Below are 18,362 nucleotides of genomic sequence, written 5' to 3'. Positions count from 1 at the left end.
GACAAAGACCAGACAAATTCTTTATTATACAACTCTTTTTAAGTGGAAAATAAAAATCTCATAATTCCATTATTTAGAGTTAACTATTATTAACTTTTTAAATGTATAACTTAGGTTTGTGTATTTAAGTATTTTAGTTTAAAAAAAGGGGGGATGATATACACACTGTCTAATAGCCTAATTGTTTTTTCTTATAGATTATATGAATATCATATCAATATTATCAACCATAACATTATATAGTATACTATTATATGGATGTGCTATATTTATTAGTTAAATTCTTATTCACTTTCCACTGTGAAAAAGGCTACTTCTTCATTGAACATTACAATTAGAGCAGTTTTAGAACAGTAAATACATAATAGCTAGCCGTAAGTTAGTCTTGGATGTTATTATTGTTTATTGTTATTATTAAATAAAATTTTAATACTACTAAAGAAATTAAAGTGAATCTTATCTAATTAAGACATTTAAAAGAAAGGCCAACTTGGTTGAATGTTTTGTTATACATTTTTTTAAACTTCCTTTTAAAATTGTTTTATGATAAAAACACTAGACCCTAAAGCATAAACTGACAGAAATATAAGGCATGGCAGAACAAGTCCATAATCATAGTAAGGATTTTAACTCTTTAAGTGACTGAAAGATATAGAAGATGTGATTTATGTGATTAACAACTTGATCTAACAGACATCTCTGAAACATTGAATCCATTTATTTAATAAATATCTAGCAAGCATCTACTATTGCCAGGCTCTACACCTGGGGTATATCAATGTATAATACAGTTGAAGACTTCTGTCCTTTTGGAACTTACATCCAACAGGAGCAAGCAGACAATAAACACAATATCTCAGTAGGTTAGGAGACAATTAGTGCTAGAGAAGAACAAAACAAAACAAAAGATCAGGATGAGAGATCTGGAGTGCTAGGGACAGTGGTGAAGTTGCAGTTTATTTTTAGTAGAGTATTCAAAGTAAGCCTCCCTAAGAGGTTGAGATTTGAACAAAGACTTGAAGGATGTGAACAAATGATCCATGCAATACAGGGAAAGTGTCTAGAGTAAAGAACTTGCCATTGCAGAGGTGGAAATGTGCTTGGGGAACAGCGAGGAAGCTAGATGCCTCTTATCTATTGCTGAGTAACAAACCATTGCAAAACTTGGTGACTCAAAACAATAACTTATTTAGATTATGATTTGGGAGAGAAGAGAACAGGCTTTCTGGTCTGGGCCTGCAGGGCTGATATCTACTGAACTTGTCTATTTGTCTCTAGCCAGCTGGTCGGTCTGCTAGCAGCATGGTCTGGTAGTTGGCAGCAGATGGTAAACCTGTCTGGCAATTGGCAGTCTCTTCACCAGGTCAACAAGGCACATCTTACTTCTTCACTTGGCCATTCCCCAGAATAGCAAGAGAGCAAATCCCAACGTACAAATACTTTCCAAGTCTCTCTTGGATCATATTGGGTTGACCAAAAAGTGCCTTTGGTTTTTAAATAAGAATAAAAGACACATTTTCATTTTCACCAAAACTTTATTGAACAACGTATTCACCCTTTTGTTCCACTACCTTCTGCCGTTTTTCAGGCAGCTTCATAATTCCATCTTCCTAAAACTTTTTATCTTTTTGAGCAAAGAACTATTCCAGATGTCTTTTACAGTCTTCCAGGGAATTGAAATTCATTCCATTAAGAGAATTTTGTAAAGACTGAAATAAATGGAAATCTGAAGATGCAATGTCTGGCGAATATGGCGGATGAATCAGAACTTCCCAGCCAAGCCGTAACTGTTTTTTGCCTGGTCATCAAAGAAACATGCGGTCTTGCATTATCTTGATGGAAGATTATACATTTTCTGTTGACTAATTCTGGACGCTTTTCATCGAGTAATGCTTTCAGTTGGTCTAACTGGGAGCAGTACTTATTGGAATTAATCGTTTGGTTTTCCGGAAGGAGCTCATAATATAGGACTCCCTTCCAATCCTACCATATACACAACATCACCTTCTTTGGATGAAGACCGGCCTTTGGTGTGGTTGATGGTGGTTCATTTCACTTGCCCCATGATCTCTTCCATTCCACATTATTGTGCAGTATCCACTTTTTATCACCCGTCACAATTTGTTTTAAAAATGGAACGTTTTCATTACTTTTAAGTAGAGAATTGCATGTGGAAATATGGTCAAGGTTTTTTTCACTTATGTGGAACCCAAACATCAAAGCAATTCATATAACCAAGCTGGCGCAAATGATTTTCAACACTTGATTTGGATATTTTGAGTATTTTGGCTATCTCCCACATGGTATAACATTGATTGTTCTCACTTAATGTCTCAATTTGATCGCTATCAACTTCAACTGGTCTACCTGACCGTGGAGGATCGCCCAGCAAGAAATCTCCAGCACGAAACTTCGCAAACCACGTTTGACATGTTTGATCAGTCACAGCACCTTCTCCATACACTGCACAAATCTTTTTTGTGTTCCGTTTTTACCTTTTATGAAGTAAATAAAGCATAATATGCCAAAAATGTTGCTTTTTTCCTTCCGTCTTCAATATTAAAACGGCTACACAAAAATTCACCAATTTTGATGTATTTTTTTAAATGCACACTGATACGACAGCTGTCACAATCTAATAAAATTGTTTCAAATGAAGTTAAAGACAACTAAGTGTTACTAGAGCCATCTTATGGAAAAAACTGAACGAACCTTTTAGCCAACCCAATTTTTGGTAATTTCTCATGGCAAAGCAAGTCACATGGTCAACCCAAATTCAAAGGATAGGGAAAAAGATACCCCTTTTGATGGGAAGATTTTCAACATCATGTTGCAAAGATGTGAATAAGAGAGGGAAGAATTTTGGACCACTTTTACAGTTTCTCACGCTAGTATATCTGGAACACAGTAAAGTAGGAAGAGGGTAGTAGGAGATAAGGTCAGATATGTTACAGACGGTAGGAAACAAGGTGATATGGGGCCTTGTAGGCCATTGTGAGGACTTTGATTTTTTAGTATGGATGAAATAGAAATAGGTTTTAACAGAAGATTGACATGATCTGATTTATATTTTAATGGGATTGATCACTCTGACTGCCGTATTGAAAATAGACTTGTAGAGAGGCAAAACATGGAAGCAGGGAGACTCGTTCCAGCTGGATATCAGTTAAATACCCAAAGTAGTTTATGAGTGTACATGTTCTGAAAAATGTTAGAAATAATAACCTTAGTAACTAAAGAGAAAAAAAAGGTTTAACTAGGTGTTGAGTTATAGTAAACATTATTATTAAAAATCAATGGTGAGAAGATGGATCAGTGCTTTCGCCTGTTCCTCCTGCTAAGAACAACTAAAACCCCAGGACATAAATACAAAACAAACATAGGAAGACCGAAAGGTGGAGAGAAGAAAGCAGATTGGCTAGGTGCCTCAGGATCCAAGGAATGACACTGTGGTCAGTTCCCTTGACTTTTTGATTTGAGTTTTGTTTTTGCTTTTTTGCCCCATATATCCCAGAGTTGGAACAGAAGAAGCCAGCAATCTGACAATACCAACAAGGCACAGACCAAAAAAGAAAGACTTTCTCCCTGTAGCCAAAGGACCAGGAAAGGAGAAGCCAAGCATGACAAAAAACTTTGAACAATCTCTCTACTCTAGCCAGGTACCAAAGGAAAAAAACTATGGACCCACCTGTACCCATCCTAGAAAGACCTAGTAGGGAGTTTGGACTTCTACCTCTACCTCGCAGTAAAAGACAGCACCTTATTCCCCCAAAAGACAGGTATCAGAGGAGATAAACTAAAATAATCTAAAACTTATTTATTAGGTTTCTATCAAAGTCACTCATCATGCCAAGAATCAGGAAAATCTCAATTCAAATGAAAAAGACAATCAGTAGACCCAACACTTAGATGACAGAGATGTTAAAATTATGTGACAAAAATTTTAAACAGCCATCATAAAATGCATTAATGAGAAATTATGAATAAGCTTGAAACAAATGAAAAACATTCCCAACAAGGAAATGGAAAGTCTCAGCAAGGAAATACAAGATATACAGATGAACTAAACGGAAAATTTAGTTGGTTAGGAGCATTAAATTCTCTAATGAGAATAAGTCTTCCCACATTTTTAAAATCAGTCTTAATAGAGTTCATATTAAAACCCCTATTGTGTGTGTGTGTGTGTATGTGTGTGAGAGAGAAACTTGGTAATCTAATCCTAACATCATGAAATGGTAAAGTGTCATTTATGGAAACAATTCTATAGAAGAATAAAATGCAATGTTATTTACAAGAACTTGAGTTTGGCAACATAGAACAGAAGGAAGAATATATGTATAGTTTAGTACATGACAGAGGTGGCATTATAAATCAGTAGGGAAACAATCATGTTAGGAATTGTTGCTATCTATGGAAAAAAAAAAGTGTGAAGTTTTGCTTTTCACATTTAGGCATTTACATGGTTTTATGGATTAAATAAGTAAATGTAAAAATCAAAAGCTTTGCAGATTTTAAAATATCTGAAAATCTCCCTTTAATAAATTTTGCTAGGGAAGTACTTCTTAATCAAAATTTAAATGCAAGCCAAAAAGGAAAAGATTGATATATTTGAGTATGTTAAAATGTAAAACTTCTGTTACAAAAATTAATATAAGTCAAATGAAAAGGCAACCCACAGTCTGTGAGAAGACATTTGCAATGCACATAACTGACAGCGTGTTGAGGATACATTACCTAAGCATCAATAAAAATAAAAATCCATAGACTATTGGGCAAAGGATATGAACAAACATTTCAGAAGTCATAGCAGTCAGGAAAATGCAAGTTAAATAATGAGATACTACATCAGACCCAGTTATCAATGTCAAAAATATAATGTGGAATGTAATAACAAGGTACAAAAGAAGATTGCAGTATTATGCAATTCATATACATTTCAAATGTTTTAATCGATAATGTGTATTGATTATGTATATGTATGTTTTAGTTATATATATATATTTAGTTATATATTCATATTGTCATATATAGTAAAATAATTTAAAAGTATGTGTGTGTACATATATATACACATATTCGTATATATATAGTGTGTGCGTGCAGTGCATATGCTATTAAAGAATTAAATAAAAACATTTCCAGAAATAGTATGCCCTAATTTCAAGTTAGTGATTATGTCTAGTGATTGTCTACAAGTAGACTATTTGTAGAAGTAGGGAATTATAGGTGGCCTAGGTGTCTGTCACTAAGGAAATGGATAGTAAAATGTGGTAATGGCATCCCATGGAATACTGTGCATCATTTAGAAACACGTATTTACATGTAAAGATGTAGAAACAGCAGCATAGGTAGATCTAGAAAACAAGGTTTATATTAAGAAAGTAAGAAGAGATATGGATCTATAGTACAAAAACACATACATGCAAATAACAATGTATGTTTTACCAGTATATGTATATATCCATGGATATATCATATTTTAATGTGAACCTACAAAATGAAGGGGAATGAGAGAGCGATTGGGAATGAAGAGGAAAACAACGAAAATAAACAAATAAGAGCAGGTCTTTCACAGCTAATGGTCGTGGGTAGATAATGGGGTTATGAAAAGAATACTGTGATTAACTCAACTCTGCACTCAAGGTTCAAAAAAGAGTAGAAGAAAAAAGAGAATATGAGAGTTATGGTATATGTGGGATAAGTCTGGGTGTGGAGATTTTGGAAGGAAAATGAGTAAGGAAACTGGTTCATAACGACCTCTATGATATGATGATAATGAAAATAGAAAATAAAAATGCAAATAAAAGGCTATATATAGAGAAAATGGTGATATTGGGCTAAAGGACGGGAAAAATCATGAAATTTTATGGCTAAAGTTATCTTAATCATTTAGTTCAAGTTCCTAAATTTATGGAAGAAAACCAAACTGAACCAAAGTCTCAGAAATTGTCTTGTCCAGGGTTGCACCACAAATTCAAAGAGGAGCCAAATTAGAACTTGCATCTTGTAATTGCTCATCTAGTGAGTTTCTAAGCCGGACTTTCTGACAGTATTCACATCAGTAAGGTTGATTGTTAAAGAAAGAATGATGAGTGGATACATTGTTTTTTGACAACTGTGTCATTTGGCTTTTGGACATTTGGGCCTAAATATTATAAGTTGGAAATTAACAAAGATAGTTTGGGTTTTCTAAAGCCTAAAATGTCTTAAGTGTTTAATTGTCCATGAGCAACTTTGCCATAATATTTACTGACAGTATTCCATAGCTTAACACTAAGCAGTTCAGAGTTGTATACATAAAACTATGCTTGCTTTTCCTGCCACAGATTTGAAGGAACATAAGGATAAGCAGATGCTTCTTTTAGGGAAAAGGATGTTGCTTTCAAGTTTGACAGATTCTGAATGATGGGCATATTGATATTACCAGAATTTAAGTTTTGAGATGCCCTATATATCCATGCCAAGAATAACTACCTTAGAAACTCTTTAAACACTAGCTTTAAGTTTGTACTTAAACTGAAAACATATTAGTTTCATTTGTTGTCTGATGTTATGGTGCAAAAAAAAAATGAGAATCATGTGAATTTATAATTAAAGCTTTTATCGTCTTCCTTTTTGAGAGTTTCTGCTGATACCCTATCATAGCAGAGAAAACTTGTCAGCCTAGTTTCAAAGAATCTTAATTCACCTGGTCCTTCCCAACCCTCTAGTTATGTATAATAGTCATTTTGCTGTTTCTCATGGAAGAACTTTCGGTTCCTTCCTGTTTGCCTTTGATCATTATTCTGTTTTGTAGAAAATTTACAATTTTATAAATCTGGTTAAAACTTGCCTTCTCCAGGAAGACGTCTCTGGTTCATTCCGCCAGATTTTTACCCTTCTTTTCTTGTGGATATACTGAGCATTTATTCATTTTAACTGAGATTGTATGCTGTTTTTCTTCAGGTGATTTTTTTGTCATATATATTTGTTTATAATGTGTATCTAGCTGAGTTATGGAAATATTTTTCAAGCCATATGTGCTCAGATTTCATATCTGCCTTGTAAAATCTTTGAAGGAAAGGATTTCATTTGCGTATATCTTTCAGGAATAACCAATATTACCTTTGTAAAAGAATGTACTGTAAAGATTGACTCTAAAGCATTTGCACAGGGGTTCATATTATCCTCTCATCAGAGTGGCATTATCAGAATATTTATTAGAAAAAACTTTTAGCCACTAAGGAATGATCTCATTAGCAGCCATAGATAACTGTTTTCATATAAACAGTCTATAACTTATCAATCTATTTATTTTGTATTTATTGAGAACTTATAGAGATATGTGCTCTGAGTTTAGAAATAGTCTTTAATAAGTTTATGTATGATGTGACAGCCTCAAAATTGTTGAAATTTGACCTGTTTCATCTCGTGTACACTTTTGTGGCTTCAATAATCTCTAAAGGTAAGAGCCCATTAAATTTTTGTAGCTTGAGGTTCTCCTGGTTATCTCCACCCAGATAGGTCCGTAACACTAAACTAAGCTTGTTATTATATCTCCTGAATCTTCCCTTTGTATTTATAAATGGCATCATCCAGTTTCTGCTTCAGAAAACTAGGAGGTATCCTAAATTCTTTTCTGTCCCAACTCTACTTTCTGAATGTCTCTCAGATCCTTCACCTCTGCATCATTATATTGTTATTGCCTTTGCTCAATCCGTCATCTCATCTGAGCTACTGCAGTAACCTCCAATTTGGCTTACCTCTTCTCCATCTTCCTTCTTTTTTGTACTATCATCAAAGTGATCTTTCAAAAATAGAATCTGAACATGTCAGTCTCCTTCAGTGGCTACAAAATGCCTATGGGATATAATCCAAATTTTCTAGCATGACATGAAGTCTTCTACGACCTGACCCCTAGCGACTTAACTCTATATCTTGTCACCCTGCATCTCAATTTCCTGAACTATTGTTGGTTTCCCAAACAAGCCATGCTATTTCACAAATCCCTACCTTTGCTCACATTGTTCAGGCTGCCTAAAATACCCTTTCCTGATAAATATCTTCTCGACTTTCAAGGTTCAGAAGTGTGCTGTCTTCTAGAAATCATTTTCCGAATCTGTGTTTCTTCCTCCCCAGGTAGAACCAAACATGCCTTCCTTTGTGCCTCAGCTGTAGACTGCACGTGTATCTGTCACAGTATTTTTAACACTTTAATTTACTTAATTCTTTGCAAATCTATCTTTCTTTGCTAGTTTTTAAGCTCCTTAAAGGCATGGATCATAATTTAGCCTTTTTACCTTGCCATCATCTAAGACAGTGCTAGATACATGGCAAGTGCTCAAAAAAACCTTTTTGAGTCATTAAGTCAGTTAATTAATTAAATTGCACTTCACCAGAGGGGCAAAGCTGAACTAATTTACGTGGGTTTTCTATTTGTGTATTTTGCCATTGATCTTTTGGGGTGCAACTGTCATTATTTAGAAAATTATATTTTATATTCTTCACCCATGCAGTAATATGTGTCCAGTCAGTAGTCCTGTGTGATGAAGTCTCGTGCCGTCCTGCTTTATCTTGCCCAGTCGTGAATCATCATTTTGTCCACTGTATCCGGCCATATCCCATCACTTATGGGGTCTCTGCTATCAGGTTGACACTCAGGGTACTGCAGTGCTTGTGTTCAAGTAACCCTTACTTTACTTAATAATGGCCCCAAAGCACACAAGTAGTGATGCTGGCAATTCAGATATGCCAAAGAAAAACTTTAAAGTGCTTCCTTTAATGAAGAGGTGAAATCTCTCTATTTAATAAAGAAAGAAAAAAATCTTCTGCTGAGGTTGCTAAGATCAATGGTAAAAACGAATCTTCTATCCGTAAAATTGTGAAGAAGGAGAAAGAAATTCATGCTGATTTTGCTGTTGCACCTCAGACTGCAAAAGTTACAGCCATAGTACATGATAAGTGTTAGTTAAGATGAAAAAGGCATTAAATTTGTACAATGAGAGAGAGAGAAAAAGACCACATTCACATAACTTTTATTACAGTATATTGTTATAATTGTTTTATTAGTTATTGTCAGTAATCTCTTCTTGTGCCCGATTTTAACTTTACCATAGATGCGTACATATAGGAAAAAACATGGTATACATAAGGCTCAGTACGCTCTACAGTTTCAGGCATCCCCTGAGAGTCTTGGAACGTATGGGGACTACTGTATATGTACCTTTGCGAGGTAATAGTTTTATTTTAGCTGAGATAACAGATTTTTCTCAGATGTTTCATGTTCCAATTTGAATAATATTGCGTCTTTTATTATAAAAATGCTATGGAAATCTGGAATTCATGGATCACTAGTTTTGATTCATAGTGTCTCTTGGAAACTATCCCATGTGAGAAATGGCCCTGAGCAGACGTGCTTAGTCATAAGAATTGCCAGACAGTTCCTTATGTGTTGGCAGCTAGTTTTCTGAGCATAGAAAACATGTTTTAAGATAAAAAATAGGTTTTTGCTGTCAGTTTCCTGTCTCTTCACACTGTTTTACTTTAATGTTATTTAAGGGGTTAGTTGGTCACCCCCTATTCAAAACTGTTTGTATCTTTCCCACTTAATCTTTCAGGGGCGTAAAGAAGAATATGAGACTTTACTTCTAGAACCTACTGGTCAAGAGCAGAAACAAATTCATAACTTCATTGTTTGGAACTTTTGCCTCTAATAGGTGATTACTGGTTTATTTCAAAATATGTATTTTACTGCTAATTATAATTTTATTTTGCAAACACTCCATATTTGCACACCTAACGTAAAAGTGCACTTCTGTGCGGTGTGAAGTATAAAGAGCATAGGTCTTGAAGTCAGACAGCTCTAGGTTAGTATTCTTATTTTTAATTTTCGATTGACTTGGGCAGGTTGCCTAACTGAATGAATTTTAGGTTTTTTTAATTTTCTTTTTAAAAATTTTTTTATTGGAGTATATTTGATTTACAATGTTGTGTTAGTTTCAGGTGTACAGGAAAGTGAATCCGTGATACATATACATGTATCCCCTTTTTTTAGATTCTTTTCCCATATAGGCCATTACAGAGTATTGAGTAGAGTATCCTGTGCTGTACAGTAGGTTCTTATTAGTTATTTTACACATAGTAGTGTGTGTATGTCAATCTTGATCTCACAATTTCTTAATCTCTGCAATAGAAATAAAATGAGCTTCTTTGAGTGTTGCAGTGTACTATAATTCTTATTGTCTTTGCTCTTCTCTATTCTACTTTAGTATCCAACCTGTGTAGGTAGGCTTGTATGATATTTACAGATTAGTTGTTAATAGATTTACGAGTTAGTATTAATGTAATAAGTAGACAGCGGATATTTCCCTCCCTTGCTCTGGAAATGAGCCTTACCTTTGTTGTTGCTGCTATAATTTTTGGAGCCAGATGAAGTATTCCTTTCTTTTTCCCTCCTTTCTATTGTTATATCCCCATGTCTTTGCCAACTGTACAACCCTAAACTCTGTTTCTTCTGGTATGTTCCATCAGTTATATTCATTCTTTTAAAAAATCTTAGTCTCTTGTGTGTTTCTTCCAAGACCTCAGGTATATATACCTCCCCTGATGATTCCTCAGATTACTATATTTTCTTCTTCTCATTCTTTGAAATTGCTTGGAAGAAGAGCCTGTATTTGCTATAGTCACTCTTCAGAATTTCTTTCAATTTGGATTTAGTCCCATATCTCTGTTCTTCTCCTCAAGATGACTGGTACCTTTTCTGCCTTAAAACAAAATACTTCATTCTCCTTGGTTATTGATTCTTTTTGATTGATGATTTTTCTGTCCTTCTTGAACATTTTTCTACTAGGTCTTTTGTATTTGTGTCCCAGTTTCTTCTCTGACCCTTGTCACCATTTCCTTTCCTTTGCTTTTCCCATTTCCTTACCATAGCCTACTAAAAGTACAAATTTCTTAAATTGCTATCCATTTCACACACCTTTCCCCCTCTCCTTAGATGATTACCTTTACCCTACCCAACTTAAACTTTCAGTGTTTCCCACATAGGTACCTCTGACCTTGATCACTTTGTTGAGCTCTATACTTGAATCGCTAGGGCAGTGGTTTTCAAACTACTTTTAGTTAAAAAAAAAATCTTACACATAGAATCCCAGTATACTGGTAAAAGTGGAATTGCTGTGATTGAAGTAAGGAGTGGAAATCTTCCCCCTCTTAGTAACCAACACCCTCCCCCAACCTAGGGATTTTGCTTGATTCCTCGCCTTTGCTTTACCCCCACATCCAAGTCGTGTGGGCTCTGTATCCAGATTATCACACATCCAGTCATCACCACTATCATCGCTACCCCAAGCCGTCACTCTCTCTTGCTTGCATTTGCCTCATCTCTCGTCTCCCTGCTTTCACTCTTATCCCACTGTTATTTATTCTCCACACACCAGCCCAAGAAGTCTCCTCAAAACATCAAACAAATCACATCACTCACCTGCTTACCACACTCAGTGGATTTCATTACAACTGGAACAAATTCCAAAATTCTCACTATGCCTAAAGGCACATATATGATCTGACCTCTCTGCCTTCCTCTCTAACTACTCCGTACTTTCTCTCTCTGATACATCCCAGCTAATTGTCATTTATTTAAGTACCTTTCTCATACTCTTTGCATTTATCATTAATTCCCTCTGCTATAACTCTTTCACCTTAGATGTTTTTTAAATCGACCCCATTGTCCTTTAAACCTTAGCTCAAATGAATGTCCTTTAAACCTTAGCTCAACCTGTCCTTCTTTAGACAGGTTGTCATTGATGACCCAGGTCTCTCTCCCATTGTTATATATCATTTGCTTCATTGCATTATCACTTTGTGAAACCATCTAATTTATTTGTTTACGTATTTACTGTTGGTCTCTCTCTAAAACAATGTAAACTTTATGAGGTCAGGGGCTTTGTCTCCCTTGTTTGCCACTGCATCACCAGTGCTGACAACAGTGCTTAATGTAGTTAGGTGCTCAATAAAATAAGTGTAGGGCTCTGGAAATACAGTTAAAAACAAACAAGTGAACCACGAACATGTGAAGCTCAACATGTCCAGATTATATTCATAGTGCCTGGCATATTGTAAGTATTCAGTAAATATTTGTTCAAAGAATGGATGGATGGAATCTCTTAGATTCTGTCTCTGTAAAATCTGTGCCATCTCTCTCAGTGGAACCACTTGCTTATTGTTACCATCACTCTAGTTAGACATTCCCTGCCTCTTACTCATTTAAATTCCTGAAGTGCAGCTGCGATTCCATTATTTGAGCAGCTCTCCATTGCCCTTAAATTAATACAGATCACCTCACTTGTCAATTAAGGCCATTGATATTGTAGCCCCCATTGCCTTTTCAGTCTTAGTTCCCTTCTTCCCTAAACAAGCCCTACACTTTCCTACTTTTATGCTTGAACTTACTTTGCTCCTTCCTGAAGTTTTTTCTTTGTCTCTGCTTGTGAGATTTACTGTTCCTCTGCCAATTCTTAATGTAAATACTTCCCACTTGAATATTCCGTGAACTAAATGCAAATGTTCTACCTACTCTGAATCGTAATACTGATACTTTATTTTAATCTTTTGTGATGCTTAAAGTATGATTTGTGACCCTCCTAAAGATTACTGTATCTCACCTTTCTTTGTGTGTTTTGTATTACCTGAAAGAACACCTTCAGTGTTCCAAACATCACAGGCACATAGTAAACATTTTTTGAGCATGTCCACTGTGTAAACCTATTTAATAATAGAAAATGAATTAATATGTTCTCCACTTTGTCAGTGGTACCCAAAGTTATATAAGTCTAAAATTGTATTTGGAATAATGATTTAAAATCTTTTTTTAAAGATAAACATATTGATTGTGCAGTTATTCTGTCAAATCTAAGGCAGTAGCTGTATACCAGAATCATCTATAGAGATTCTGAAAAACAGAGATGAGCAGGTACCATTCCCAGACATTCTGAATGAATAAGACTCAGATAGAGACAAAGCTTGCTTTCATACAAAGAAAGAATAGAGAACTACTGCTAGTATGATGAAAAATTATGTTCCAACATAAAACTTAGAATTTTGAACTACTTTGAATTGTATATAATTTTGAATTATGTAAAAATTATACACAAATGAACTTTCACAACTGAGTAGCCTCTGTTGTAAAGTTTTGAAAACTCAGTACATGGATTATTAGTATCTATTGCTTTTAAGAGTTTCTTTGTAGGCTTCTGTCCTTTGAATAATTTTAATTAGACTGCTACTAAAAATTGAAAGGAGAAAAAATTAAAATAAACTTTTTTCCAGTTTTCCTACTTACTATCAGTTTCCTAAAAGCAGAAGTGATCTTAAAAATTCAGAACTTTGTCTAAAATTGTTTGGAGATTTTCTAAACTTTTTAAGCACAAATGATTGGCTTTATTTTACTGGATACTTACAGAAGAACTTACTAAAGTAGCTAGTGTATGCATTTTTCTTTTATTTTAAATTTTAAAATTTAGAATATGTATCAAATGCATAAAAACTAGTTTTATTTCTCTCAAAATATTATCACTTTTCATTGTATGAAAGAAATATTGTACACATTTCTAGAGTTCTCTAGATATGAGCCTGCAAAAACAGACAAAAATTTATCTTAAAATGGACTCAGATCTCAAAAAAAAATGGTATTAATAATTAAAGCAGTTTAATTTCTGTACAAGTTAATGCTATAATTTAAATATATATTATATAAACTACATTTAATTATAGCCTCTGTTTTATGTTATATCTGGTTATACTTTGCTTAACAGAGCAAATCTTTGCTTTTTAAAGATCAAATCTCTTTAATATTATAAGTGATGAAAATTACGTTAAAGAAAAATCTCAGAAATTTTAAATTCTTTGACATGGAAGCATACCTGGAAATGAAAAATGTGTTTTTTAAAATATTCCTTTGTAGGAATATAAGTATTCTTATTATTTATCAAATTTTTAAAATTTAATTTTATTTCTTTTTTAAACAGCAGGTTCTTATTAGTCATCTACTTTATACATATTAGTGTATATATGTCAATCCCAATCTCCCAGTTCATCCCAGCACCACCACCCCTCCCTGGCCACTTTCCCCTCTTGGTGTCCAATACATTTTCTCTACATCTGTGTCTCTATTTCTGCCTTGCAAACTGGTTCAACTGTACCAGTTTTCTAGATTCCACATGTATATGTTAATAGACGATATTTGTTTTTCTCTTTCTGACTTACTTCACTCTGTATGACAGTCTCTAGATCCATCCACGTCTCAACAGATGACTCAATTTCGTTCCTTTTTATGGCTGAGTAATATTCCACTGTATATATGTACCACATCTTCTTTATCCATTTGTCTGTCGATGGGCATTTAGGTTGCTTCCATGACCTGGCTACTGTAAATAGTGCTGCAATGAACATTGGGGTGCATGTGTCCTTTTGAATTATGGTTTTCTCTGGGTATATGCCCAGTGGTGGGATTGCTGTGTCATATGGTAATTCTATTTTTAGTTTTTTAAGGAACCTCCATACTGTTCTCCCTAGTGGCTGTATCAATTTACATTCCCACCAACAGTGCAAGAGGGTTCCCTTTTCTCCACACCCTCTCCAGCATTTGCTGTTTGTAGATTTTCTGATGATGCCCATTCTAACTGGTGTGAGGTGATAACCTCAATGTAGTTTTGATTTGCATTTCTCTAATAATTAGTGCTGTTGAGAAGCTTTTCACGTGCCTCTTGGCAATCTGTATGTCTTCTTTGGAGAAATGTCTATTTAGGTCTTTGCCCATTTTTTGATTGAGTTGTTTGTTTTTTAATACTGAGCTGCATGAGCTGTTTATATGTTTTGGAGATTAATGCTTTGTCTGTTGATTCGTTTGCAAATATTTACTCCCATACTGAGGGTTGTCTTTTCGTCTTGTTTGTAGTTTCCTTTGTTGTGCAAAAGCTTTAAAGTTTCATTAGGTCCCATTTGTTTATTTTTATTTTTATTTCAATTTCTCTAGGAGGTGGATCAAAAAAGAGCTTGCTGTGATTTATGTCAAAGAGTGTTCTTCCTATGTTTTCCTCTAAGAGTTTCATATTGTCTGGTCTTACATTTAGGTCTTTAATCCATTTTGAGTTTATTTTTGTGTATGATGTTAAGGAGTGTTCTAGTTTCATTCTTTTACATATAGTTGTCCAGTTTTCCTAGCACCACTATTGAAAAGAGTGACTTTTCTCCATTGTATATCCTTGCCTCCTTTGTCATAGATTAGTTGACCATAGGTGCGTGGGTTTATCTCTGGGCTTTCTGTCCTTTTCCATTGATCTATATTTCTGTTTTTGTGCCAGTACCATATTGTCTTGATTACTGTAGCTTTGTAGTATAGTCTGAAGTCAGGGAGTCTGATTCCTCCAGCTCCGTTTTTTTCCCTCAAGACTGCTTTGGCTATTTGGGGTCTTTTGTGTCTCCATACAAATTTTAAGATATTTTGTTCTAGTTCTGTAAAAACTGCTACTTGTAATTTGATAGCGATTGTGTTGAATCTATAGATTGCCTTGAGTAGTATAGTCATTTTCACAATGTTGCTTCTTCCAAATTAAGAACATGGTATGTCTCTCCATCTGTTTGTGTCATCTTTGATTTATTTCATCAGTGTCTTACAGTTTTCTGAGTACAGGTCTTTTACCTCCTTAGGTAGGTTTATTCCTAGGTATTTTATTCTTTTTGTTACAATGGTGAATGGGATTGTTTCCTTAATTTCTCTTGCTGATCTTTCGTTTTTAGTGTATAGGAATGCAAGAGATTTCTGTGCATTAAGTTTGTATCCTGCAACTTTACGGAATTCATTGATTAGCTCTAGTAGTTTTCTGGTGCCATCTTTAGGATTCTGTCTGTATCGTATCATGTCGTCTGCAAAGAGTGGCAGTTTTACTTCTTCTTTTCCAATTTGTATTCCTTTTATTTCTTTTTCTTTTCTGATTGCTAGGACTTCCAAAACTATGTTGAATAATAGCAGTGAGAGTGGACATCCTTGTCTTTTTCCTGATCTTAGAGGAAATGCTTTCAGTTTTTCACCATTGAGAATGATGTTTGCTGTGGATTTGTCGTATATGGCCTTTATTATGGTGAGGTAGTTTCCCTCTATGCCCACTTTCTGGAGAGTTTTTATCATAAATGGGTGTTGAGTTTTGTCAAAAGCTTTTTCTGAATCTATTGAGATGATCATATGGTTTTTATCCTTCAATTTGTTAATATGGTGTATCACATTGATTGATTTGTATATATTGAAGAATCCTTGCATCCCTGGGATAAATCCCACTTGATCATGGTGTATGATCCTTTTAATGTGTTGTTGGATTCTGTTTGCTAGTGTTTTGTTGAGTATTTTTGCATCTATATTCATCAGTGTTTTTGGTCTGTAATTTTCTTTTTTTGTAATATCTCTGTCTGGTTTTGGTATCAGGGTGATGGTGGCCTCAGAATGAGTTTGGGAGTATTCTTTCGTCTATAATTTTTCGGAAGAGCTTGAGGAGGATAAGTGTTAGCTCTTCTCTTAATGTTTGATAGAATTCACCTGTGAAGCCATCTGGTCCTGGACTTTTGTTTGTTGGAAGATTTTTAATCACAGTTTCAATTTCATTACTAGTGATTAGTCTGTTCATATTTTCTATTTCCTCCTGGTTCAGTCCTGGAAGATTATACCTTGCTAAGAATTTGTCCATTTCTTCCAGGTTGTCCATTTTATTGGCATAGAGTTGCTTGTAGTAGTCTCTTATGATGCCCTGTTTTCTGCGGTGTCCACTGTAACTTCTCCTTTTCATTTCTAATTTTATTGATTTGAGTCCTCTCTCTCTTTTTCTTGATGAGTCTAAATAAAGGTTTATCCATGTTGTTTATCTTCTCAAAAAAACAGCTTTTAGTTTTATTGATCTTCGCTGTTGTTTACTTTATTTCTATTTCATTTATTTCTGCTCTGATCTTAATGATTTCTTTCCGTCTACTAACTTTGGGTTTTGTTTGTTCTTCTTTCTCTTGTTCCTTTAGGTGTAAGGTTAGGTTGTTTATTTGAGACTTTTCTTGTTTCTTGAGGTAGGATTATATTGCTATAAACTTTCCTTTTAGAACTCCTTTTGCTGTATCCCATAGGTTTTGATGGTCGTGTTTTCTTTGTTACTTGTCTCTAGGTATTTTTTGATTTCCTCTTTGATTTCTTCAGTGATCTCTTGGTTATTCAGTAACGTATTGTTTAGCCTCAATGTGTTTGTGTTTTTTACTTTTTTTCCCTGTAATTCTAATCTCATAGCATTGTGGTCACAAAAGATGCTTGATATGATTTCAGTTTTCTTAAATTTACTGAGGCTTGATTTGTGACCCAAGATGTAATCTATCCTGGAGAATGTTCCGTGTGCAGTTGAGAAGAAAGTGTAATCTGTTTGTGGATGGAATGTGATATAGATGTCAATTAAATCTATCTGCTCTATTATGGCATTTAAAGCTTGTGTCCCTAATTAATTTTCTGTCTGGATGATCTGTCCACTGGTGTAAGTGAGGTGTTGAAGTCCCCCACTTTTATTGTGTTACTGGCAATTTCCTTTTTTATAGCTGTTAGCAGTGGCCTTATATATTGAGGTGCTCCTATGTTGGGTGCATATATATTTATAATTGTTATATCTTCTTCTTGAATTGATCCTCTGATCATTAGGTAGTGTCCTTCCTTGTCTCTTGTAACATTCTTTATTTTAAAGTCTATTTTATCTGAGATGAGTATTGCTACTCCAGCTTTCTTTTGATTTCCATTAGCATGGAATATCTTTTTCCATCCCCTCACTTTCAGTCTGTATGTGTCCCTAGGTCTGAAGTGGGTCTTTTGTAGACAGCATATATATGGGTCTTGTTTTCGTATCCATTCAGCAAGCCTGTGTCTTTTGGCTGGAGCATTTAATCCATTCATGTTTAAGGTAATTTTCAATATGTATGTTCCTATTACCATTTTCTTAACTGTTATGGGTTTGTTTTTGTACAGTCTTTTCTTCTCTTGTGTTTTCCACTTAGAGAATTTCCTTTAGCATTTGTTGTAGAGCTGGTTTGGTGTGGCTGAATTCTCTTAAGCCTTTGCTTCTGTGTAAAGCTTTTGATTTCTCTGTCAAATCTGAAAGAGATCCTTGCCAGGTAGAGTAATCTTGGTTGTAGGTTCTTCCCTTTCATCACTTTAAATATATTGTGCCACTCCCTTCTGGCTTGTAGAGTTTCTGCTGAGAAATCAGCTGTTAACCTTATGGGAGTTCCCTTGTATGTTATTTGTCATTTTTCCATTGTTGCTTTCAGTAATTTTTCTTTGTCTTTAATTTTTGTCAGTTTGATTACTATGTGTT

At 34.6% G+C, this 18,362-nt stretch overlaps 1 protein-coding gene across 1 annotated transcript in view; it reads left to right on the top strand.

The window, feature by feature from the left end:
* The window catches only part of SCLT1 (sodium channel and clathrin linker 1), a 252,430-nt gene that overhangs the window by 105,424 nt on the left and 128,644 nt on the right, over window positions 1-18,362 (top strand). The window contains exons 10-11 of the mRNA XM_060147067.1: window positions 3,515-3,659; window positions 9,597-9,671. Coding sequence (XP_060003050.1) covers window positions 3,515-3,659; window positions 9,597-9,671 — 220 coding nt within the window. The remainder of the gene's footprint in view (window positions 1-3,514; window positions 3,660-9,596; window positions 9,672-18,362) is intronic.

Source organism: Lagenorhynchus albirostris, chromosome 4 (genome assembly GCF_949774975.1).
Source record: "Lagenorhynchus albirostris chromosome 4, mLagAlb1.1, whole genome shotgun sequence".
NCBI classification, from domain to species: Eukaryota; Metazoa; Chordata; class Mammalia; order Artiodactyla; family Delphinidae; genus Lagenorhynchus; species Lagenorhynchus albirostris.
Note: the sequence above shows the minus strand (reverse complement) of the source record. Positions and strands in the feature narration are given on the sequence as shown.